Source organism: Tachypleus tridentatus, chromosome 1 (assembly GCF_004210375.1).
Source record: "Tachypleus tridentatus isolate NWPU-2018 chromosome 1, ASM421037v1, whole genome shotgun sequence".
NCBI classification, from domain to species: Eukaryota; Metazoa; Arthropoda; class Merostomata; order Xiphosura; family Limulidae; genus Tachypleus; species Tachypleus tridentatus.
The window spans coordinates 132413426-132441278 of NC_134825.1; the positions used below are offsets into that span (position 1 = coordinate 132413426).

Sequence of the window (27853 nt, forward strand, 5' to 3'; positions counted from 1 at the left end):
TCTTTAAATCATTCATTTTGTATGTAAAACTCATAGGATACCAACACTGCAACATTAACTACAGAGATTAACTGTAATATGCCATAACCAACAAAATCGTGGACCCAAAAGCAAGTTGGTGCCTCAAAAGTTTTGATGTGTTTCAGAAAGAGGTAAGATCTGTATGAACCACATTAGTTCTAGCATTAACAATTACAAATTTTTGACAAACAGAAAATTACTTGCAATAAAATATATAATCTTGGTATAAGTACTTCTAGTTCTATATTTGTTACATTTACAGTGTTATTTATGAGCTGGAATCCAAGTTTATTTAAAATTTAGAATCAATTTTTTGTTTATATTGGATGTGATTTAGATAATTTTAATTGTAATATGGTAAAAATGTTTTATTATTTGTACTTCTTGTGTAAATGTGTAACTTGATGCTTCATTTCTATTGTACTGTATATTTTTTCATTCATCGTCACTTCAAAAAAATAATATAAAATTAGAAGCCAAAAGCTGAAACAAAACTTAAAATTCTGCTGGTAAACTTTGGCTATTGTAGAACATTTAGTAACTTATTGAACTCAAACGATGAAAAAAGTTGTTTACTAAGCTTTTACATTTCTTTTAACTTTCTGGAATAAACCTGAAACAACTTGAAGTTAGCTTAAAGAAATATTAATTATCTCACTTTTACAAGACAATCCTCCCAATAACTTTGCTGTGACATTTTGTATGTCTTGAATTGTGACACTTTTTATTAATTGAACAAACTTTTGTAAGGTGTAAAATAAATTATGAAAGACTTTTTGAAATTTTCATGTGTGTATTTGGCAAAGTGTTAGTTCCATTTTATTTATTTTGTTATTAAGATTCATTCAGTTTATCTTGTTGGTAACCTTTCAAAAAGTAGATTAAATATACTAAACACAAAAAAGGGAGTTATGCTCATGTAGTTTACCACAGAAGGCAAATATTTTAAGATTAAATGTTGGAAAAGAAAGTGATCTTTATTAATTAGCAATAGAAGAAATAAATTATTCAATGTAAACCCCAGTGTTAGAAAATTTTTTCATGTTAGGATTTGTGTTATTGTTCTTGGCTTGTTGTACTAAGATGCACACTTGTTAGGGAAGTAAGACCATCAGTTGAGGATACTACAGAGAAATTGGTGCCATAACCAGATTTTGAGGGTTTTCCTCCTGTGGATTTTGGTGTTTAGACTATTAGATTGTACTCCACAAGAAAAGTAAGAGGACTAGAAATTTCTATTTATTGAATTTTATATAAAGAAAACAAGAAATAGTAAGCAGCTCATTGTTTTGAGTGATTATACATGTGTGTGCATACAAATGTTACAAGAAAAGAACTGTACAAGCAACTGGATATGAAGGGGAAAAAGCTTGCTTCAGAAACAGTATTTACCTCTTTGCACCACTAAGAGCTATTACCTCATGTGCAGTTGCTGTGGAATTTCCTGTGTGTGCTCCCAGTCTTTTACATTTCTACATGTAATGCACCAGTGTATTACACAAATTTCAAAATGCTTTAGCTCTCCACCAATAAAAAAAAATCACAAAACTTCCATGTACAGTAAAAAATCATTATGAGCAGTAACATGAATATAGGTTTATTCCTTCTGCAGCAGTGCCTGTGTTCAAACATATTTTTATGTGGTTTTGCATTTCTAGTCGCAGATCTACTGCTTACCTTTATTTAGTGTACATTACTTTTGTCTTCGTTGCACTTTTGTTCCACTTGATTTCAACAAATATGTGGTATTGTACTGTGTTAATAGTGGACGTTTTACATTATTACAATGTTAAGGTACTATGGTGACCCATGGTATGGCATATTCACTGCTGATACTTTTAAAATATATTACTCATAAATCAGTTGATGTTTCCATTTTGCCTGCTTCTGCAATTCAGATCCATTATCATTCTCTTTAATTACCATTTCGAGAGCTGCATTGGTTATGGAAGATTTTGTCCAGTTTTTCCACCTTCAACCTTTACTCCTGACTCTTCTCTCTTTGAGGTACCAAAATTTTTCTGTTTCTTGTGTTGTTAACTCAAATATGTGGGCATTCTTTCTATTTACACATATGTCATTTTCTTTCTTGTCCTTCTCATCTTTGTCACTCCTATATTATAATCTAAGATCATGACCCTTTTATATTTTTTTATCCAATTCATGTTTTCCCTTAATATGCTTGGAACATTCCTCCTTATCGTTTACTTCTTTTTTTGTCTTTCTTTGTTGCAGATCACTTTTCTTCATTTTATCTTTACTTCTCTTCTATATCTCCCCTCTTCATTTCCTCGCTATTGCTTTTTATTGCAACCCTGACTTATTTGTGTGTGACAGCTCATTATTTTTTGTTTACCATTCTGGCTTCTGTTTTTTCCTCTGCTGCCTTTATTTAGTCTTGGTTTTTTCCCTTGTTTCAACTAATGCTGGCCCAGCATGGCCAGGTGGTTAGGGCACTTAACTTATAATCCAAGGATCGGGGGTTTGAATCCTTGCCACGCCAAACATGCTTGTCCTTTCAGTTGTGGGGACATTATAATGCAATGATCAATCCTACTGTTTGTTGGTAAAAGAGCAGCCCAAGAGTTGGCGGTACTTGTTGATGACTAGCTGCTTCCCTCTAGTCTTACACTGCTAAATTAGGGACGGCTATCAAAGATAGCCCTCATGTAGCTTGGTGCAAAATTCAAAAACAAAAAACATACAAACCAACTCATGCCCCTTTTTCTTTTCTTCAATCTTCAGAGATGTTCCCAATTCCTGGAGTTCTTGAGCTGTGATTGCCCACTGTCTGTTTTACTTTATAGGTCATATGGTTTTTATTTCATTTCTTTCAAAACTTCTTGAACATACATTTTTCTGACATCATTAATGTCTTATTTCAGTTCACCGATTTCCAGACTTACTAGACCACAGTGTACATCTGTTGACAACTAGACCTTGAGAATCCTCTGGGGCTATCAGTTCTACACACCATTTCTCTCTCACTGGGCAGGTCATTGAGAGAATAAGTGCTAATTTACTTGGAGCCAATTTTTGGCTCTGAAACCTTAGAGGCCCACTTCTTCTGTCCCTTTCACACCCTCCATTTCCATTCACTGGCTACCCTTAGGTTATGCAATTTTTTTTTTTAGGACCTTACTTTTCTTACTCTACTTCTTTCTCCTCATCGTCTCACCAGTCCTCTATCATTTTTTGCAATGTCTTTCTTGGAAGTCTCAACTATTTCCCCTGAGTCTTTACTACATGGACCTCTTGGTGTTGAAGATCTTTCCCTTTCCTTCTCTTTGTGCATGTCAGGATCTTTCTCTCTTGGGGTCTGATTTCTTTCTACATATGAATCACCTTCTATGGAATATGAGGGTTCTGTGATCAGTGCTCTATCCTTATGCCTTTCCATCCATCTCTCTCTTCCTTTCTGTTGTATTGATTTGATCACCCCACCATTACCTGGGGAATTCTATCTTCCTCCACCTGACTTGCATCTTTATGCCAATTTCTTTCCTTCTGATTTAGGGGTGGAGGAGTTCTCAACACCTTCAATTTTTCTGCTACTGATTTGTTATCTACATTTGGACATTTATTCCTCGTCTCCTTCCATTCTCAATATCATAAGGACCCATTTCTTTGTTCTCTGACCATTCCTTTCTTCTAAAGACTTGGACTGCTTGGGATGGTAATGTCTTGTTTTCCTCCTTCCTGTTTTCTTATTATGAAATCATTATATTCTCAACCATCATTTATATACAGTTAAGGTTATCTTGCTTGGAATATTCCCCTTTTGTGGACAGTGCCATCACCTGTTTTTCCTATTGCTTACTGCTTCTTCTGGGGATTTATCTTGAAGCAGTTGAGTTCGTCAGCTTATCAGTATAGCATATTCCCTTTCTTGGGACACTCTAAGTGCCTAATAATTTTAACATGGCCTCTTATCAGATTAAGTATATTCACGCTTACTTTTGGTCTTATATATGATTTGAGAGAAAAGGTACTGTGAATTAGCATTGTATAGTGAAATTTTATATAATCGGTTTTAGTTTTTAGATTAAAAATCAAATATATAACACGATAAGTAAATTTTGGGGAAATTTATATTCTCTCCAATGAGTCAATTAAGAGAACGGTATCAGAAAAACAATTTGATTGCGTGGTTTAAAATCTAACAAGCTAGTTATTAAGATCTATACAAAAACCCGCGAAGTATTAAAGTATTACCCCCTTCCCCTTCCACCATTCCATACAATGGAAAAGTACAAAGCCTATGACAGCGGGGTTGAGAAAAACGGTTTGTTACCAATAACAAAGAAATGATTGGTGGTAGAAAGAGAAAGGTCGTGATTCTTATTTTTGACAAATGTTTATTAGTGTTGTTTTTGCTAGCTATATTTTTATTCATTTCAGCGTTCTTTTTAAATAAAAATGTTAGAGCCGGCTTGGCCTGGTGGTTAGGGCGCCTGGCACACTATGTTCTAATCCCCGTACCACTAAACATGGTCGCCCTATCAGGCGTATGGGTGTTAAAATTTGACAATCAATCCCACTATTCATTGGTAAGAAAAAGAGTCCAGTTGTTGGCGGTTAGTGATGATAACTAGCTGCCTTTCCTCTTGTCTTTCGCTTCTAAATTGTAATCCGCCAAAGTCAGGTGGTTAAAGCACTCGAATCGTAATCTGAGGGTCGCGGGTTCGAATCCCTGTCACTCCGAACATGCTCACCCTTTCAGCCGTTGGGGTGTTAATAACGTGATGGTCAATCCCACATTTCCTTGGTAAAAGAGTAGCCTAAGAGTTTGGCGGTGGGTGATGATTAGCTGCCTTACTCTGCCAAATTAGAGTTTCGCTTCGTTGCTATGATCGATTTTTAGGTCTTACTGAACGGATATGAGAGGGTTAGGTGGTACTTAGAACTCTTCTTCCCTCCTGTACTGATGTTATACTTTCTGTTGAATATTAAATGTAATATTACATAAGGTCAGAGCAGACCACACTTATTCCGACTCCCTGAATGTTCATGCGTTTCACTTCAATTCGGCATTACAAGTCTGTATTGACACGAACAGCTCATTTCACATAAAACACAGTTCACTAGACAGCAGTGACTAACAATATTTTACATGAATACCCTTGACATATTTTTAGGTTAGTGCAGAACTAGCGTCAGTTTGCTGTTCTAGTGTTAGGTGGCCTTATTAAATGTTCATTTTTAAAGTATATATTCGCTAGTGATAGGTGCTTAGATCTATTACCTTTATTTACCACTAATCCTAAAATATGCTGCAGTAAAAGTAGCGAATCAAAAAATAAATATGCTACTGCGTCATATCTCTTACACTACGGACGCTTATGTTTATTGCCATAGAATTATCCGATCGTAGCTCGACTTCTGATCTTAATTATATCTGAGCGCCATGCTTCGTGTTTACCCATTTTGGTAGTAACCAGTGAATGTTCGGAACCATCAGTTGTTGACGGTAGAGCATAACTAAAGCATTACGGTGGATGCGAGTATTTACTCGTTCAATACTTCTATATTTCACTTCATTTGATGACAGTGGAACTTTAATGAGATGTGTGCATGTAAAAGAATGATTTAATTGTTGATTATGAAGCAGGAAATGTAAAAAGTAAGTACAGTTGTAAATATATTTATATTTTATTACGCCTAGATAATTAATTTATGGCTTGTAGGCTGAGTGAATGTAATTAGATATTGCATATGTAATTGTAAGTCTTTCTAAGTTATTACTATTTTTTGTTAGGTCTTGACTTACTTCATACAAGTAGTATCTTTCAAGAGAAGGAATGCTTTCCTACAAGTTGAGTCGGGAACCGACCTTTAAATTTGTTAGTTTGGTAAAAGAATTCGATAATGCTTTTTAATCAGAGAAATGAAGAAATGGTTATTTTCTAAAATTTTGTTTCAATTAGAGTTTTGTCCTGAAATATATGAACTCAGGAGAACTAACATTTCATGTAAATATAATCACTAACATAACAAGATACAATTAACTGACGGCAATAAATCAAATTTGATAAAACAGGAAAAAATATAAAAAATAAGAAAGATGAAAAAGAAACAAACACTTTTTAATACTTTGTAACATTTATAGTGTTCTTAAATTTAAAAGTTGGAGTGGTTTTCTCATTTCGTTTATTAAACTAAAATACTTGAAAAATTTACCCTGTTATTTCCAAAATTTAAATGTATTTATAATTTTTAATCTCTAGAGTTCTTTAACATAACCTGTAAAAAAGTCGCGAAACCCAGATGCAATATTTTCCATTGTACTGTAAATACGATGAACAACGTGTAATAAAAGGGAATTTTGAATACAGAGTATTAATAAAATGTGAAGAAATGCATTGTATTTTGCATTTTATTTTAGAGTTATTGCCTTTTTTTTCCAGAAAATGTATTCAATAATTGTGCTTCTGTTTTATATGTTCATAATGCATCGTTTGACCAATGAGGATTTAATAGGTTATTAACGTACTTCGTAAATAAACTGTTTTAGGTTTGGATGACGGTTAACTAGAAAATTAGTAGTAGTTGAAATGTCACTTTCGACACGAAATGGAAAGGGCAAAAGAAGACTTACAAGGCCATCAGAGATTACAATAAGAAATCTAGGAATAATTTTAGACACTGTGAATATTTTAATGATTGCATAATTATTGATTTTGTATTCTCACTCAACATATGAAAGATCTTTATAATGTTACAATTTAAAATGAAAACATGCAAATACATAAATTATATTTCTAAGATATGTTTCATAAAACTCAATTAGATCCTTTAATAATTAAATATGTTTTCTAAACGATGCACATATATTGCAACAAGTTATAGTTCTATTAAATAGTTATAAGTGAGCTATTATGTAAAACAAGCCAGAAGTTATTAAACTTCTCGCGGTGAAAGTCCGCAGACATACCGCTTTACCATTTGGGGTCGAATTTGATCTAATCATCTCGTATCTGAATGTTTCAAATGAGGAAATTTTCTTTTTAAGTAAAACAAACACTTTCAGTGGTACAGTGTGTTGATGACAATTTATAGTTGAAATCTTTCTTGATCCCTAGCTGCCACTGTTTTGAATGGGTAGAGTTTGTGATATTCCAACGGATGTGCTGTATCTCCTAAGAAGTGACGACTATCCATTGGTAATATCATTGTGAGATTCATTTCAATAGCATGATACAGATCTGATCGTCGATAAAGGTGGGCATCATGAATTGATTTAGCTTTTCCAGCATAACTGAGTGAACATCATAAAATCATAACAAACGGCTTACAGCAGTATGGAGTGAAAAGCCTTTTCTGTTAATGTAGGATACTGGAGATACTTTTGGAACTTTGATTTCGATGAGGATGCCATTTATTCACCTAAAATTCCTCAAATATGAAAAAGAGCATAAAAGTATTTCAAAATTTGGGACGTTTCTGAGTATTTTATACCAAGGTTTATACAAGAAAAGCGTCACATTTTAATACCTAAGTATCTTCAATAAGCATAATGCCAGTTAAGCAGTTACATTTATTATTTAAAATGAGGAGTTACTGCTGAAGCATTACATTTTAATGTTAAAAACAGCTAAAGTAAAAAAAATCAATTAAAAACTTTATACGATAATTTGTCTCAACGTTGGTTTTATTTTTAACTTTTTCTTTTAACTACTTTAGTTACTGGAAGTAGTAAAACTTGGTTTGAATATAAATTTTGCCTGCGTGGAAAATCAAAATTTCTCGGGATCGTCCGAACACACAAGTATTTCTTTACTGACTCTTTACTACAGGTTTACGACAGAAGAAACGTAGAGTTTGGACCGTACACACTTTGCGACGAAACTCGTTACGTTGGTTGGAAATGTGACAAAGTGTCGTGGGCAGTGATGACTAGCTGCCTTCCATCTAATATTACACTGCTAAATTAGGGATGGCTATTGCAGATAGCCCTCTAGTAGCTTTGCGCGAAATTAAAAAACAACAACAAAACATTATATCAGTTATTAACGTTACATTATTTATTAACTAAGGTATTTAACTTTAGGAATTTCTCCATTGAATACTGTAGTTTACGCCTTAGAAAACGCACCCTAATTTTGACTCCGAAGCTAACACCTTGATGCAGCCTTGATTTTTTTTTTCAGCCTACTCAGTAAATACAGTCAAATATCATATTATTCACACTATAACGACACTATTAGTTAAACTGAATATTTTATGATATTGAAAATACTTGTAATTGGTAACTAATGAGATTACGATCTGCATGAAAGGCCGCTTTGAGTAGACCCTTAGCTAACCTCTTGCCTTAACACATCACTTGTGCCTTGAAAGACGCATTGGAAATTTTCAAGGTATTTTTAAACAAAAAAGTTCGTCTTACAAAGCGTAAAATATAATAAATATGAAAAAATGCAACCCAGTCTGTAAGATCGACGATGTAGAGATTTCTTTACCTGTTTCAACAATTACACTTTGAATAAGATAAACTATGTTTAGATATTGGTAAGCTATATTTGTAAAATAAAATAAAATAAAAAATGGTTGTTTTAAGATACAAAGGAGGTGAGTTATAGATCGAAAAAAAAAAGTAGCAGCTTAAAACAGAAAATAACTTCCTATTGAACCCTTTAATTTTGAGGAATGTGCATTTACCTTTCTGTATTGTAAATTACAATAATAGAATTTTTTTAATGACTGTAAGAAGCAACAAAATTGAAATCTTTTGTCAAGAATTCTTATATTGTTTCTAAAAGTAGATTGTATGCACATTATTTGTTATGTATTTTGAATAAAATTGCCGTTTTCTAATTTGAAGTTTTTGTTAAACGTTTCCACTATGTGTAGTACTTTAAAAGTTTGTCCTTTTTCTTTATATCGATAGTAGCGTATTAGGCTATGGTGAAACACACGAGTTTTCAGCGATAGAAGAGATGTGATATGAGAATTAAGAAGTCTAGAATTTAGCACAACGTATGTAGGATTCCTACATGAAGAGTTTTGTTTGGAATTAAGCACATAACTACTTACACCTCTATCGAAACTTGGTTTGTAGCGGTATGAGCCTGTAGATATACCACTGTGCTATTGTGGTTTCTACGTGAAGACATTTTATGTAGTAATATTAAATGAAATCACTTTGGGGAATGTATCTTGCGTTTTGTCTAGAGTGAATTATTCTATTTCACTAATAACGTAGTATATGAAGTATATATTGGGCTGTAGGTCAGTGTTATGTTTTTGAAGTTTTGTTTATAGAGGTTTATCTATATGTGATACTTGTTGAGCGTGATTTTACTTGCATATATTATGGATGCGCCGGTATTTTATTATGGCAAAGCCACATCAGGCTGTCTATTATGTCCACCGAGTGGAATCGAACCCCTGATTTTAGCGTTGTAAATCCGAAGACTTACCGCTGCCCCAGGGGAAGACCTTACATGTATTAATAATAGCATATTTAGCTATGATAAACCGTGAGTTTTATAAAAAAAAAATATATGCCAGGATTTTAAGTTTATGGGCTTGAATTCTTTTACAGTAGGTGTGTGTGCTAAAAGTATAGCCTAATGTTTTCAGTCTATGTGCTGAAAGTATAAAATAAAATGTAAAGACAACAAAACTGTAAAATATTTGTTGATTTCTTAATTTAGATCTCCGTTGATTAAAGAGGTTTTTTATATTAACAATTAACGATATAAGAAAAAATAGCTTAATTCAGAAAAGCTTTAAGTTTAAAATTGAATCGATATATTTAATTTCATGATATGAGTTTGGTGCTAGGCTAGGTAATTCCACGCTATGTCTTTAGGTGCCATCTCTCACTACACTTATAAGGTGTAACTACATCCTTCCCATTATGGTCCCCTTACATACCCATCACTGAAATCGCAATTGGTAGACAGTAATCGAACTATTTTATCTACATAAATACATCTTGGCTTTTATAACTCTTCATATTTAGAGAAACTAAGCGTGATATGACACGTGTTGGTTTTGATATAGGTTGTATTATAGTTGTAAAATTTTATAATAAAATGTTATATATTGATTAAAATCCTACCGAAGTTTATTTTAGATAATCAAAGTGTTTGTTTCTATGAGTAGATCCTAAGGATGATTTATAGCAGGAATTTTTGACGAAGCAGAAATTTATAAATTAATCTGTAGTTACGGCTTATTTTGCATGTCTTGAATAATATGTATTCATGATGTGCTAAAAACACGGAGGTCCAAGAAGTCTTGATAAAACTGGAAAAAAGGTTATGAGGGTTTCTATTCCAGTTGAATAATATATATGTATAATCTAGCCACAGCGTGTATTTTGAAAATTCTGAGTTAGCACCTTTTACCAGTTTTAGAAATTAATTAATTACCAAGATGCGTTTGGCCTGTGATGTACCTCGGTGAACTCAGCAGATAGCCTGATGTGGCTTTCCTATAAGAAGCCCCCCAGTGGCTAAGCGATATGTCTGCGGACTTACAACTCTTAAAACCTGGTTTCGATACCCGTGGTGGATAGAGCACAGATAGCCCATTGTGTAGCTTTGTGCTTAATTAAAAACAACAACAATCCTATAAGAAAATACATACACAACACACCCTGTGATGTAAATTAATTAAACGGCGATTTTATTTAGTTTTGTTCAAAATGCATGATAGAATTATTACTTAAAATTCATCTGTTGAAGTTAAGGAGTTTTACTGGGCTAAATGCTTTTTAAATTAACAATAAAAATATTAGAAAGTTCATTGATTACTTATTTAAATAGCCTTCTGCAGTATATTGATGTTTCCCCTCCAATTATATTATTTTTGCGACAAATTTGAGGGTTTGGTGGCACTATTTCTAAGTATTGAAAAAGTTAAGGACAAAATGTTAGTTATATATATATTTGTAATTTGATTATTACGTAAAATTATAAGGTGATTTACCAATAGAGTATATGCTGTTTTTTTCTGAAGTAAATCTGAACACTAACAGCACCGCGACAAAAGTGATCCGATATGCTAGTTGTGTGCCTACGTAAGCTAAACCACAAAATGAATGACAGCTAATGATTGTGTATTGTAGCCTGTACTATTAATAACAGGTATCTTCTTATTCAGTGTTTTACATTTTTTTGAAATTCAAAAAGGGACCCACTTGGTGAAATAATAATGAAAATAAATTTTCAAACAGTTTAGGCTTAACGTATCCCTATTCAAAATCATAACTGTTGGAGTAATAGAATTACTTTTCTTTTATTCGTCAGTGAACACTACTGCTGTTATTGTTAGTACTATGGCCTACTAGAGTATTTCGAAATAGGATTTATTTATTTTTGGTTTATTCAAGTAATTAAATATAATGATATATATGGGTACACTTGGACATGAATTTGATGAAACTTTGCACTTGGTCATTTCACTTCGAACTTCAAATTTTTAAGAAAAAAATATTTTTACTAGTTTTAGTGTCACTGGTTAGTGTTCTAATACTTGAAATTTAATACTTGATAACATATATCTGCAATATACCTACTCATTGTTGACTTTAGTTGTGTTACTTTTGCTGTTCATTACATATTACTTTAGTTGATTATTTAGGTTTAGTGTGAAATTCTGGTTGTAGAACTATTTCTAATATAAACTTTTATAATTAAGTACTGATAGTAGAGTGTGTTGTTAATATTAACAAGGCATGGCACTGTAATCTGTAAGCCTGTTTTGAAATTCTCAACTATTACTAGTAGTAGCACAAAGAATACCAGTAGTAGTAGTAGTGATGGAAATTATAAAAATAAAAACGTTGACAACAAAAATTAATTTATTAGTTCTTAATAAAAGAAATGTACATGTTTAGTATAAACTTATATTTGCAAGTATATTATTTAAAGTTGTTTCCCTTTTAACTTAATCTAAAGTTTAAGACTGAACAAGAACAGATACTGATAGGCCCCTTCAGTGGCATAGTGGCAGGTCTGCAGATTTACAATGCTAAGCAGTGGTTTTCAATACCTGTGGTTCACAGAGTACAGATAGTCCTTTATGTAGCTTTGTACTTGATTACAAACGAGAAGATACTGATAGTACAAGAGAGGAGGAATATAAGAAAAGTGGCAGATCATTCATCTCATTATCTTATAACAGCATCAATCAATATAAAATGTACTGATAATTTCCAAAAAGGGTAATATTAAAGCAACTGTTATTTGTAATAGTGCACTGGATGATTATTTATACTTTCTAATCTTCCTGTGACTGTAGGGAGAGTTATTTTAAAGTGTTTAAAACAAACAATTATTTTATTAGCATGTTTAGTATTGTATTTATTCAAAGGTTTTACATTTGCATCTTTTAAGTATTGGCACTTAAACATGTTTAAGTGAAGTTAAACAAAAACTGAATTCATAGCATGTCAGCAATGGGCCTACATAAATATTTACCAGTTGCCACTTGTTTACTCTTGAAAAAAAGTTAAGCGATATTATTAGTGTTTAAGTTATTATCTGAAGGACAGATATAATAAAGGTCTCAGGTTTACTATGTTATGAAGAAAATAGAATAAAAGGCTAGTTAAGAAAGTTTTATATTTCTAATAAGACCATCTTACTTTCTCTTTTAGAAATGTCAAACAGAACCACAAATTTCTTAATTTTGTTTCTAATATTCCTAACTTTAGAATAATATGAACTGAGATTGATTTTTAATGTATTTTGTTTATCTTTGAGTCTGATAGACATATTTTTAAAACTGCTATTTGAATTGTTAAATGTATAAGTGAAACTCAGTCTTTCATTTGACTTTACTGTGTGTCATTGAGTTATATTAGTTTTGAGGAGTTCCACCTTTCATCAGGGCTGATCAAATTAAATACTGTGACTACCCTGTTTTCTGAATGCCCTGCAGTTGCAGATTTTTGGTTTTCACAACGTAAGTGAAAATTAAATGATTAAACAAACTTGTATGTCAATAATAGATGAATGCAATCTCAAATAAAATGTTTAAAGGGTACATTTTGGTGTGGGTTTGGGGAACTAACCACTCCTGTTAGTGTACTCTTGAGTTTTGTTGTAAATACAAACAACAGAAATAATGGATTCATCATGGTAGATTTTAGCTCAATGCATTAATTTTGTGTAAAGATAAGTTTACCAACTGGAAATGTTCAACATGTTTAATGAGTCTGGGATATAATATTTGTTGTCACAGCACAATGGAATGAGAATCTTAAATGTCCATTCTCTTATAAGAGTTAGATTCCCAAATTCAATCCTGGTGCAAAAATATGCACTTTCTGCAGTTAACACTATATGTGCATGTAAGAAAATATCATTGAGGAAATGATGTTAAATATTATCCATCTATTCATGAAAAATTAAAACCTTTTAGGTCATATCCTGGGATGGTTTTGTAGTTAGATTTCACAAATTTAAACAAGCAATAGATTTAACATTTTAACTGTTAAAAAAAAAGAAACTTCCATCTTCTGACTCATGGACTGTCAATAGAGAAAACTAGGCATAATATATTGCTGGAGTGTATATTGGTTTGTGGTGTTTTTAAATGTTTTTTACTTGCATAGTAACCCCACATTTGTATAAGAATTTCAAGAGTATTCAGCAGGTCTTATGTGGATACAAATACATATATATCTGTTGTTGTGCATTAAGTGAGTTATTTCCAGTCTTTTCATTGCTGTACTTAATCTTTCAATTTGTTTATTCTTAATCTGCATCACCACTATAAGATTTGGTTTAAACTACTTTTAATGAATACCTTTATTAGAGCTTTTAGGACATCATTACCTAACCTCCTTTAGTGAAGCCAACTATTATAGGGCTGCCAACTTTTCAAAATCTGAGTAATAATCTTGAAAAAGGAAAATATTAGTATGTGGTAAAGTGGTGTGAGTGCTGAGGCTATTGGGTTCCTAGATGATCTGTTACATGCTTCCCCATAAAAATTGTTTATTCAGATTTACTTAGTGAAGCAAAACGATGACATTTGGTGCGTTTCCTAGATCATTATGATGTTGAATTTGGCCTGTATTTAGTTAAACAAACAAAATGCATTATAGAAGGCTTCTAATTTGACCAAAACAATATTTTATTTTTTATTAATGTTTGTGAATGTTAGAATAGGTCAAGATGCACAAATTACATGATCAGTAAGTTAGTATTGATAGTTCTGTCCTTACTCAAAAAACTAGATGTTCACTGATACTTCTTGATATTCATTTTCACAATGGAAATATATATTTAAATTGCAAGAAATTTAGCAAAATTTACTAAATATTGTTTAATTAGGGCTTGAAAAAAGTAATTCAATTTGATTTGATTTTTCTATCTTTTTACATGTCTTTACTTCTAATATTTTGATATTCATTAACATATGTTTGTTGAAACTTTACTTTTTGATTCTGGTAGCTACTATAAACTTAAATTATAAAAAAAACACTACATATATTGACAGATTTATTAATGACCTGACATTTTAAAATGGAGTTAGGTCAGGCTAAGGAACTTTTGCTAGCAGTTTTCTTGGTAAAGATTAATTTCTATTTAATAAGTATTCTTGGTTTTCAAAAAACTAAGTTATTTGTATGTGCTATTTTAATATGATAACCTTAAAAATAGTATTAAATATTGAGTCACCAGAATTATTTTGCTGTTAGAACCATATTCTAAACTTGATAAGGCTTACATGAGTTATCTGAACTCTTGTCTTAGAAAAAAAATCCATAATTTTTAAAGAAGTATAACTTAAAAATGAGAATAAAATTTCAGGAACAAAATGAATGTCTAAACAAGGTTTAAAAAAACCCAAAAAAACAGGCAAAATAACTTGTAGATTTGTGAATTGTTTTTTAACTTCACATTAATATTATTTGTTCTCTCCAGGAACTCCATATAATCACTTACTTACAAACCATAAATTACTTCTTATGTCACTGTATTCACTCTATTTATGTAAATAGTTGCTAATGTGCTCTATCCAGTGGTATCTAAACTTTGCCCATGACTGTTCTCAAAGCTGTTCTTGATTAGTTGTTCTCACCATTTTGTCACTCATAGCATATAATGTAAATAGAGGTCTGTAATTACAAATTTTCAAACTGAGAAGTAAAATCATGAGAAATACAAGATTTATGAGATGTATTCTTAATGGATGATTGTTTGTTAAATAAGAATCCATGCTTTAGGATGAGTAGAACAGTTTTAAAAACAAATACAGTGTGTTGTTCATAGGTGAGATACCTTGCAGCTATGCTGAAATGTAAGTTTGGATAATTTTTTTACATTTTACTCTCAGAATTATACAGCATAAATGGAAAAAAAATCAATTCTAAAATATGTTTGAGTAATAAATATTTGGAGTACAATTAGAATTATTGTTGCTTAAATTATGAAAATTGATATGAATCTGAAAGATGCTCACTAGTCATTATAGGATCCTGTTAACATCCACATCTAACCTAACAGGAACATACTTAAAGGGTCAGCACATCAATTTCTCTCCCTAATTATCTGAAGAAGTTCTTTATAATTTTGAAGCAGCTCTTTTGGTTTACAGTATCATTCACTACAAAACGGAGAATCCACCTTTCTGCCAGCAAATAAATTATCAGCATGCTCTGTAACATCCTGTATTTTGCAAGAAAATTTGAGTCCTAGTGTGTCTTTACGTACTATTACTAATAACTATCAGTTTACTTGAAGACCACCTCCCTCCTCTTCTCCAGTATGTAAACTTCTTAGTCATCTCACTCTTTACTACAGAAGGCCAAAGACTCAAATCCATTAAAGTTTGGTATCTGAATATTAACTGAACCTGCCCTTATAGCTTTATTTTATTTTATTTTATTTTTTGTACTGTGCACCCTTGTAAATCCAGAACTCTCCTCACCTTCCTTTTAAGCAACCTTCACATTAAATCTTTATTTCTTATTTTGGCACTTCAATTATAGGTTCTAATCTATTCTAATAGTACAGTGTTCTTTATAGTTTATTGTTCAGTCAGTAAATTTGGTTTACATAGTGAATAAGTATGTGTATTTCAGATTGAAAAAACACAACAAAAGGAAAGATCGGTGAAAAAAAAATGAATTGCCTACTATTTCTTCTTACACCAGAAATTAATATAAAACTTGCATTGTTTGTGTTCGTAGCCAGTTTAGACACTTCCTAATTTAGGGGGTAAGATACCACAGGTATTACATCATCCAGTACTCATTGTGTATGCTTACATTTTATGCTTCATGCTCACTAGCTGGGGTACCTATACCCTGGGTGGAAGTAATGTAAATTCATGATTAATGAAAGGTTATTTTAGGTCATGTAAAGTTGTTTCCTTTATATAACTAAAAAAACAAACCAAAATGCCCATAAAAACAGCAAAATGCAAAGTGTGAAACCATAAATTTGCATGTACGTCCTTCATGGACCCAACAAACCTTCATGCCAAATTTGGTGAGAATCCATTAACAGGGAGTAGTGGTTTAAAAAAAACAAACAAAAAACTCTCAAAAACAGTTATAAAAACTGCAAAATGCAAAATTGAAAATTTGTGTGTGTTTCCCCATTGACCTAATAAACGTTTATACCAATTTTGGTGAAGATTCATCCACAACCTGCAAAGTATTTACATGGATATACAGCAGATAGTACTATTATGTAGACGGCACCAGTGCATTAGATCAGCATGTCACATATTCAGCATCACATCTATACCTTAAGAGTGGAAAAAAATTAAGTTCTCCATGACTGGAAATGGAGACAAAACAAGAAAATCATGACCCCTATTGCAAGTCCACATGCTCATAGGATAAAAATTTTGCAAAGTTGGGGGGTGCACATTGTGTAATAAAAAAAAACATTTTTCTAGTGTCATATAACCAAGAGTTTCAATATAGTGTGATTCTTAATTCACTTCTGAAGAAGGAAGAACTACCTTTCCGAAGTGGTCTTGTTTACAGGGCTTGTTGTTTTGTAATGCAGAGTGGTTGTCAGTGGAGCATTTAGACCAAGAAAATGGCCATATCTAGAACTATGGGTTAAAAGTGTGAATATGTCCTTATCATTTTCTACTGTGGAACTCCTCCCACTGTGCTTCATAGTGACTGACATAGGAACTTTTATGTTTTACATAGCATTTTGCTAAAACATTCAACTATATCAAACCCTTCACTGCTCGTACACAAATGTTGAAGTATATTATAATAAAACCAGAAAAATTGTTATTTATTGGAAGAAAAAATGTGTTTTTGGCTTGCTGTTGATTTAGCTTCATTGCTCTTAGAATGTATAATGTTGATCAGGGTTTGGCAATAGTCAGAGAAGCTGGGTACGTTTATTTTCTTTGACAAACTGATGTCCCATCTAGTATCATGTCAGTGTTTTCAAAGACGTGTATACAGATAACTCTTGATAGTCTCAATGAAATCTATCATTGAAAGACTGTTTTAAGTTAAAAACATATCTATGGATAAATGTAACTGCTCTTTAAGTGTAATATTGCATAAAGTATTCTAAAAGAGGCTTTACTAGTCTAATATATGATTTTGAATTATCTTTTTTTTAAATTTAAATTCTTACATATATGAATAAAATGAGAACTATTTGCCACCACAGTTAGATACCCAGATTAGGATTTTATTGATAGTCACATCTAAATGTGTCTCCTTTTCACAACATCATTACTCTCCTTCACAAGAAGCAAGTCCTTCCTCAATTTTATTATTTTGTTTATGTGACATTGAAATTTCCGAATTAAAATTTGTACAGTATGGAACTAAAAATTTAAGGGTCTTTTGGATAAGAGATGGATTACCATTAAAGTCAGGTCTTTATAGTATTCAAGTATTATCAGTATTTAAAATATTGATGTCAAAAAACTGTCTTAGTCATTAAGATAAAAAGAAAAGTGGTAAAGGTCTTAAAATAATCTCATGAAGGATCTCACTAGTCATATTCTCCTTTTTTGACAAAATCCTACTTGTCACTATTTGGTTTTTATCAATAAACCAATTATCTACCAACTTTTTAATTTTTTTCTCCTATTTTACATGCATTAAAATTAAAAAATTAAATTATTGTGAGGCATCTTATCAAAGGGTTTCTGAAAGTTGTCATATTCAACATCAGTTTTGAAGTCCTCGTAAACAGAGGCAGAGGTAGTATTAAAAAACGTGAAAGCCAGAAAATACATTTGTAAGACCAAGTTAAAATTAAAGTCAGTCTGTTGAAGTAGCTTCTGATAATAAACTCTATAATGTTACTAACAACAGATGTCAAATTTGCAAGTTTATAGTTTGAACCTGTGATAGGTTGATCTTTTAGAAATTTTGTAGAGAGCTTGAAAAATTTGTAAAGGACTGAGATAGGAAGAGCATTGAAGGAACAGTTTTCTGGTGATACAAGTAGGGAGAGCTCCTAAGTGTTGAGCATTTTGTATTAGCAGAACAGTAAAATTAAATAATCAAAGGTAACTGCTAAATATCTATTAAAATTCATCTTTGAAGTGCAGTTCCAATAAGTATGAAAAAACAATTACAACTGGATACCATAACATGTAACTTGGTTTTTAATTTTGCTCTGAGTCTGGTTCAAAGTTAATATTAATAACATTTAAGGGACAAAAGGTATGTAAGTTTGCATGCTGTTTCAATGAACTATGAGGTGTGTTGTTGAACAAGTTCATTGTCATTTTACAGTCTCACATTGTTCCATTAGTGTATTGTATGCTATTCAAGATGCATTTTAGTATTGATGTTCTCTGTTTTTAAATGTTCATATGAGTTGTGTGTTTTTTTTCATGCCTGATGAAGATTATAAGCTAGCATAAATACAAATTAAAATTCAAGATGTAATTGTGGTGTAAACTTTTACTGTGAAAATGAAAAGGTACTATTTAACATGTTTATCACATATTAAAATATGTAATTTTTTGTTATTTAAAATGAAAAGGATTGAAAGCAAAATTATGAGTGAACTTTGTATTTTCCTCTGGAGGCTTATTGTGTAATCATATATTTCACTCAAAACTCCCTCAGTTGAATATTGATGTTTGAAAACTGCAGTGATAAATTGTTGTAGTATTGTCTTGTTTAAAAAAATTGATATGAAGAGATGCTTAAATTTAATTTTTTTAAAGCAAGAAACTGTTAATTACTTGATTCAGACGTTTATTATTAAAATGTTTGAAAAGTTTTCCATGGGTGAATATAAAGTATTAAAAATTGTGAATTTTAAAATGAAGTAGAGATCCTACTATAGAAAGTAATAAAACAAGAATTAAAACCACAATCACAAATTTATAAAATTGAATGCCTGCTTTGGCAACTTGAAACACATACCTTTAGGCCAAATTATGGATTAAATGTTATATATTTGTGATTTTAATTTTTGTGCAATTATATATATTTTACCATTAAAAACTGTAAGTGTCTACCCATTTAATTTGTTGTGCCTTCTGTTGGGTTAAAAAAGATATTTCAATACGTGCATGCTATATTGGAATATCAAAAGTGAATACCCACATACCAGTCTAGTAAGCTGGAGAAATCTTCTAATGGTAGTCTGAGCTACCTAAGTTCTACCCTTGCTGATGTGATTAGGTTGGAAGGTAATAGGCAAAAAAATTGCTGTTTTAGAATTTTTTTAATTGTTATAGCAGAAATGTTAACAACCTTTTAAACTTATTATTACTATATATGCACATATTTTATCTTAATACTTTGAATTATCAGTTTTTCATTTAAGAATTCATTTTTTATGGCATGTGAATTATTTGGAATCATTGTCAATTCCTGCTATTAAATTCTACTGTACTTGTGTTTTTTTTTGTGAGGTTGTATGAGAAATAGGTAAATACAAGTTTAAATATAGGGGTATTAGTATCACAATATCAAGTAAATCTATTAATAAGTTCTTTGCTTTATTTATCTTCCCAAATATGTATGATTTGCTAACAAAATTTATTACTTCTCACCTGTTAACTTGAATTTTGTTTTTATATTGTATGTGTTTATTACCAGGAAAACATTCAGCATAAGAAATGGGTAATTAACTTGATTAATTTATATAAGTTATTATCTATGTGCATTGATTAATGCCAAGTAAAATAATTAATTGAAACTATAAAATAATAAACTAGTATTTACAGTTATTTCAACTACACAGTACTCAAAGTTATATTTAAATCAATTAATTTTAAGAAAATAATGGATTAATCAAAGTTAGTGTTTGTGATTATTACTGTTTTCAATTATTTGAAGCATTCATTAATCAAAATACTGTTACTATGATTTTTTCAATATTGTTATCAGTTGATTCAACTTTGTTCACCTTAATTAATTAGTATCACTAGTTGAAAAAAAAAAACTAATTGAAATTAAGGTTTCTAAATTGTCATGACCAGAAGTGCTAAAGTAATTTTAAAAAATGATGAAACTCTTTATCACTGTTTTTTATAAATATTTTGTATGTATTTATCGATGTGGTGTAATATTTTAAGATTTTCTGTTTGTAGACTAATGAATATGGAGAGTAAAGAAAGTGTTGAAGACCAGGGTTTTGAGCCTAATGTTGGCAGTGGAGGCATTTTAGATGTAACTTCAGAGAGTCAGCAAGAACAAAAAGACAGTGCTAAAGATAACAGTCAATCTTCTGATGAAAGAATCTCTCCTGAACCAAGCTGTGCCATATGTTTGGGGAAACCAGAGAATAAATCTTTCACAGACAGTTGTTTCCATACATTTTGCTTTGCTTGTTTAGTAGAGTGGTCAAAAATCAAAGCTGAATGTCCACTTTGTAAGCAGTCCTTTCGTAGCATTATTCACAATGTTCGTTCTCTGGAAGATTATGATCAGTACCTGATTAACGTACAAAATGTGCCAAGTAATCTCTCTTCTGATAATTCCAGTAGACGGTTTCATTACTCATCTACCCTAACAGTAGAAAGAAGACAGCAGATACATTTTGAAAGAAGTCTTGAATTTCACAATTATCGATCTACGTATGCTCCTCATGTAACATCTCAATCAGTGAGGAGAAACAGGGGACATCATATTTCTACAAGTAATTTCAGATGTCACGTTTATGAAAGTGGACTGTGGGTGCAACCACTTGTTGATGGACAAATAGGGCATTTCAGAGACACTTCACCTGAGTTCTATAGGCAGAATCCTGCATGCACTCACCGGCTTATACCATGGCTGAATAGAGAACTGTTGGCTTTGCTAGGTGATGGTGGTGAAAGTCAGCTGGCTTTCCTTCTGGAATTAATTCTAGCATTAATTATGCGTTATGACATTAGAAGTCCAGAATTTTTTGAACACGTGCATCCTTTTTTCAGAGATCATACAAATCATTTTGTACATGAATTTTTTAACTTTGCTAGATCTCCTTATGACCTTGTCACCTTTGATTGTAGAGCTGTTTATGATATAACTGAACCAAGAAAGGAAAAGGACAGTGAAAGTGACAGCTCTGAATCTGACATTGATGTTGTCAGCATTAATCCACAGGAGAGCAAACCTTTCATGCCAACATCATTTAGCAATGGGACCTCTGAACCACTATCAAACCAAAATATTCATAGTGATCCATTAGCAGTTGGAAGTGTCCCAAGTGTGTCATCACTTGATAGATTTTATATGCAAACCACTGCTGATTCTAACCAAACACTCAACTTCATGGAAGAAAATAAGGTTCAAGTTATAGAAGACTCTGACAGCAATTCTGACTGTGTTGTTGTTGCTTATGTTAAGCCAAAAGTGGAAAGGACTCCTGAACTTGTTGATTTAGCTTCATCTTCAGGTGATGAACAAGACCATAAAAGTAAATTTTTGAAAGATATTAATATAGAAAATACCAGAAATAATGGTCAAAGTTTACCAAAAGAGAAACCTAAAAGTCACAAAAGTAGTAAAAGTAGGAAATCTAGGTCATACAGAAAGTCTCGCAGAAGAAATGGTCGGCATTCATCAACTACTTCTAGAGAAAGTTCATTATATCGAAGTAGCAGTTCTGAAATTTCTTCACGCAGATGTAACTTGTCAAGGCATAATACACGTGGATCATCAGCTCAATCTCCCACACCTAGTTTAGGTAGAAATGTTCGTGGAAGGTCAAGAAGTGAACATTCTCTTTCTCCAAAAAAAGTAACTGCTGGTGATTCTGAAAATTCTGGTTCCTATTCACTTTCTTTTCATAAAAAAGGAGAACATAGATTGAAAAGTCTTGTGATTAGTGTACGAAAGAATGACTCCTGTTCAGGAGAAAATAAAGGGAAACATTACAGATCTAAACATAAACGAAAGCACAAGAAATCAAAAAAACGTAAATTTCATAATCATCATTACCACCAGTATTCTTCAAGTTCATACAGTGATTAAAATTTTGTCTTAGAATATTTCTCACATTTCTAGCTTCATAGGATTCTAACTAACTGCTAGTTGGCATTATTAAAGTTTTTCAGAAATAGAAACATATACATACATGTACTTCTAACGAACATAAAAACCGGTATTATTGTGAAGGACTGTATTACATCTCATTGAAGGTGTTCTAAAAAAATTCATCAACAAATGGTTTTACTGTTGAAAAAGTTGTATTAAAAACTATCAATAAGTAATTGGATTTCATTCAGTGTATGATATCAAACCAAAGTAAGCTATTGTAGTATAGAAAAATAGGAAGAATATGGTTTAATTAACCCTTTCAGATGGGCTTAGTATAATATACACGAGTTCGTCTATAAATTTGCACAAGTTAAGTATTTGCACTATAACTTTTGATACAGCATGTATATCTTCACAAAATTTGATATACTTTTAGTAAAGATTACAAATTTTTTGTACACAAAAATCAGATTTTTTTTAATGAAATATTTTTGTGGAAGATTTGTTTGTAAAAATAGTGTGTGTTTCATTACTAGTCTGAGTGCAAAGTGATTTTGTATTATGATTAAGAAAACTATTCTCTGTCCCAAAATTCTCAACTATTATTTGCATAATCTCTAAAACCTCTTAACTACTTTTCAAACATTTGTTTTTAGTAAAACTTGTTATTTTCTATACTCTAACTATATGAGGTCTATCACTTGACCAACCTTGTTACGATCATAAAAAAAGTTAGGAAATGAATATAAATTATGCTTTTATTGTGCTAGAATGACTACATATAACACAAAACTACAAATATTTAGTGTAAGTAGCTTAAGTCTCAATACTATATACTTTGTGTGTGTGTGTGTGTGTGTGTGTATATATATATATATATAATTTTTCATTATATTGACTTTCCAGTCATACCTAGCTAACATTACATTACACTGACATAGTGCACGTCTACTCATATTCAGTGATATAGAACTGACCTTTAGTTTTTCCTTTGTTTTAATGAACTAGTATTTTGTAATATACAGTCACATTTCAGTTATTATACCATTATAGATTATTACCATTTAGAAATAAATTATTAAACATATTTTTCATAACAATAAATCTAGAAGTAAACAATTATCTCTTCTCACTATGACTTTTGAACTAGGTTGCTGCTGGATGTAGGTTACTAAGTCTTTTAAAATTTTGCAAATGGAAAATATCAAACAAAATTTTTCTTAGGTTATATATATATATATATATATATTTAGTTGAATAACCAAAAATTCCATTACTTTATTAATCTTAGTAACTAAGATGCAAGATGTATTTAGATTTAAAAAAATGTGAAACTTTGGGCAGACTAAAGACACAACCTACCTACATAAAATCTTGGTTAAAAAGAAAATGGTAGCCTTTTCACAGATTAAAATGGCTGAGAAAACCACTAAGAGAACATTCTGAGTTATTCATGTCAGATATTGTAATAAGAGTATATAAGGAAGTGTTTTAAAAAATGGAAAAAGGTTAATGTGTTCACTGTGTATGACTCATTACATAATCCATATTTCAGCAAAATAAAAAGATGAGGTTTTTATTTTACATTCTAGCATGTTAAAATTAGTAATTTAGATTCCTAATTTGTAGGAAACTATAGACTTGGTATTTTGACCTCACAAACATAATTTTAAACAGTGCTACATTCAACATACCATGTAACTCACTAAAATCTATAAGTGTGTTCTTTTAATATTCACTTTTCTATTTAGAAATTAACTCATATTTAACATTAAAGTTTGAATTCTAATTTACAATTTTGTTCCAAACTTGTTGAAGTAAATTCATAAAACAATAGTTTGATAAAATTTGAAATGCAAGTCAATAGATACAGTGACATGGCCCTTAACCCATGACCCATCATGAAAAGGTTAATTAATGAACAGTTGGATTTCATTCAGTGTTTGATATCAAATCCAAGTAAGCTGTTGTGGAATAGAAAAATAGGAAGAAAGTCAAAAACATGGTTTGATTAATTAAAAATGTTTAAGTATTTGATAACCAGTGAATTCGTATATATCTAAGCACTTATGTGAAAACATAGTCCTGTATATCCTACACATTGTCTGTGTGTGTAGTATGTTGTGTGTAGCCCAAAGATGATGTATGTATTGTATTGTAAATTAATCAACATGTTGCAGATTATACACTTGTGTACTTTTTACTTATGACTGTATATAGCTGAAATAAACTAATTAATGTTTGTGGAATATGTAACTTGGATTAAATCTGTTCATCATGATTAAATGTTAATATTTTTATTTTTAAGTAGCACATAATGTATATAGATGTGTATTCATGTTTAGTGTATTTTCATTAGTTATAACACTGTCCTTGACAACTTGTCTTAACCCTAGCATGTTTGTCACAAATATTAAAAGGTATAGAATACCTTTTTTATAACTAATCTCTTAGTAAGTTGTAAGTTATAAAATGCACTTTAGTTTAGGTTATTTGACAGTGTAATAATTAAATCTTGTTGGTTTTCTCAGGATATTTGTACACGCTTGCTGTATGTAAAAAATGTATAGGTACACTAACTACAAAAGCTTAGTTTTGTGTATTATAATTGAAAATAGCTTTTAGGGATCAAAAATTATATTTTTAACAAGTTTACTGATTATAACTTAGGTATTTACATCATATATCTTGATGCAGTGTTCAATTAGTTTATTACATTTACATTCCAATATTTTTAACCAGTCTTTCTCAGCACTACATGGTGAAACACCATGTAACTGTCCTTGAAGGCCTTAAAGCTCATCTTTTGTTTTCTTTTTAGAGTTAAGCATGCGATTGTTTGTGACTAAATTTTTTCTTCCACAGTTTAGGAGTTTTTGTAAAAGTTCTTTGTAGTATTTCTTCCACAATGCTAATATTTGAGAAATGAAAATTGGGCTTTTTTTTTCCTCTGTTAAAGGGTAAGGTCCAAATAGTTTGTACCACTGCTGTTACAGTTTTATCACCAACATTTTGTTAAATTTGAACAGCATACCAACTATTATGACATTATAACTTGTAGCTTAAATTTGGATTGAAATAATCTATGATTTATATAGTATAATATCCTCAAGATAATCAGTTACAGTTATAGCACTAGTTATCTTTTCATTTAGGATGACATGATCTAGTGATTAGCATATCTAACTATGGATTTAAGGATTATTGGTGTGAATCTCATTAGTGGGAAATCATATTCTGCAGTTTGGATCTATGAGTGTATTAGTAAAGTGAGGGTCAAATCTCACTATGCTATTTAAGCAACCCAAAAGTTGGCAATAGAGGCTGTTGACTAGTTGTCTTCCCTTTGGCTTGTTATTTAAAGTAAGGTCAGACAGCCCTTGTATAACTTTGTGTTGAAATTCGAAACAAATAATTACTTATCAATCAATGAACCTTAGTTTATTTTACGTACACTTAAGGTATTTTCTGTTTGTAGAAGTATACAAATACATAGGTGTTATCAGTCACCAAAATGTAGAATACAGTGTTAGAGGATAACTATGTCTTCTTAATATTACTAAAATGTCTGTGTGGTGTGGGTAGAAACTGAACTCTTTTTACTGTCATGTTTATAAATAAACAACTCTCTCAGTGCCAGGTTTATTTTTGAATACACAATAAAAAATACCAATATACATATTTTAATATTTTTTATTTATTTGAAACTTTAAATTCGTAAGCTTTTTTGGATATTTTTAAAGGAAATGTTTTCTTTGTTGTGGTACAAAGTTCCAGATTCCTATGTGGTTAATGTCAGTTTTCAAGGGTAAAACAAAAGTTATTTATTGTATCCTCTATACGTGCCTTGGCAGTGTTCTAGAGAGGTACATGTATGTGCACATGGCAGTGAAAGATTTAAAGTAACAAAAAGAACACTCAGTCAAAAAACACAAGTTTTATTGTTTCTTTTTTAACTTTCAAAATTATCATATTATGCATTCCAAATAATTTCAGAAAGTTCATTTTTCACTGAAATGACTCAATATTCAAGGCAAATGAAAAAAATAATAGTTATGCTATACATGTATATAAAGTATTAACTTTAGTTGCATATAGAAAGAGATATGTGTGTAAATTATTAATATATGTGATCACAACTGCATATGGTATCAGTAAAATAAGTCCATAGAAAATAATGTTATTGTATTATGCAACACATGCTTAGGGGTGAGTGTTTTGGGTAGACTATTCTGTAACCTTAGGGGGTTGCACAGTTGGAAAGAATATTATTGTGCTTTTAAATGAATCAACATTCCTCAGTGGCTCACTTAAACCCTATTTTTATCTCTGTCTTTTTATCTACAATTACTATATAATATTTTTGAGTTATTAAGAATAATGCCCCACAAGAAATGGTTTACTTGGGGAGGTTATGCTTCCCAAGCATTTTATAATGCCATTTCCATGTGTGTTATGTGTTTGGATTTTAGTGTTTTCTTTAAGCAATGGCTAACTTTGTAATTGATCATTGTTGCAAAGGTATATTTTGTGTTATTGTAGTTGTGCATGGGGAGTCAGGGTGGGACACTTGACCCCTCCCTCCCATTTTGGAGAAAATCATATGCTCTTGGAGGGAGATTGAAGGAAAAATGGAAGATATGATCAGTGCTTTTGCTTATCAGGAGAATTGTGAAAACTTATTGTTTATATGAATTTTATTTGGTCTTATGTTAAATGCATTAGAAAAGTAAAAACACTAGCTGCAATGAAAAATCCATGAGTACAGTGTTTGATTCTTAAAAGCAATTATATGTTGTTCCTTTTTCAAAGCAATCAGGGTACTGAAGATTTATGTTTACATTTTTTGATTCTTAATAACAAAGATGTGATGATACATTTTTGGAGGTGTCAGTACTTTTCCCTTAGTTGGGAAATCTGCCCTGTGGGCCTGGTTGTAGTTAACTAAATATTTCATTCAAATGGTTTTATATTTCTTGCACTGACTTTATCTTCATCAAATACTTGTTTCTATTACTTTTTTTTACTCTTACAGTAGTAGTTTATTTGGAAGGATGTAAATATAAAGTTATGGATATTAAAAGGGGTTTTCAATGTGTTCATAAATTAAAGGTCTATGTTTTATTATTTTTCAGTAAAAACTTTAATAAAGACACTAATTTGCATGAAGTTTAAATCATTTCTGAATCACATAATCTCAAAAAAAATAAAATTACATGCAGCAGCACTGGTATTCAATCTGAAAACCAGTAGACACAATAATCATTTTTTGGAATCCAAACATATTGTAAATATGATTTAAGTATGATAATTGTTTGTCAGAACAAATTTATCAATTGTAAAGGAATTCAGTATATTTTTAAAGTGAAATCAAATCTTAATCAATAAAATAACTAGGAATGTGCTTAGATGCAATGTCTTGGATGTTTATGTCATTTT

The 27853-nt window shown here is 31.1% G+C and overlaps 1 protein-coding gene across 8 annotated transcripts; it reads left to right on the forward strand.

Annotated features, from left to right (window-relative positions):
• Nucleotides 1-13: 13 nt before the first annotated feature.
• Nucleotides 14-27520, forward strand: LOC143224395 (E3 ubiquitin-protein ligase Topors-like). Of its 8 annotated transcripts, none has more exons than XM_076452752.1 (3): nucleotides 14-152; nucleotides 1120-1237; nucleotides 20542-27520. In XM_076452752.1, exon 3 carries the CDS (start codon nucleotides 20546-20548, stop codon nucleotides 22406-22408), a length of 1863 nt encoding a protein of 620 aa, XP_076308867.1. In that variant the 5' UTR covers nucleotides 14-152; nucleotides 1120-1237; nucleotides 20542-20545; the 3' UTR covers nucleotides 22409-27520. The 8 variants fall into 8 exon arrangements, with proteins under 8 accessions (XP_076308867.1, XP_076308865.1, XP_076308868.1 ...); XM_076452750.1 differs by lacking the exons at nucleotides 14-152; nucleotides 1120-1237 and adding exons at nucleotides 4256-5644; nucleotides 7104-7242; XM_076452753.1 differs by lacking the exons at nucleotides 14-152; nucleotides 1120-1237 and adding an exon at nucleotides 4256-5644.
• Nucleotides 27521-27853: the final 333 nt, after the last annotated feature.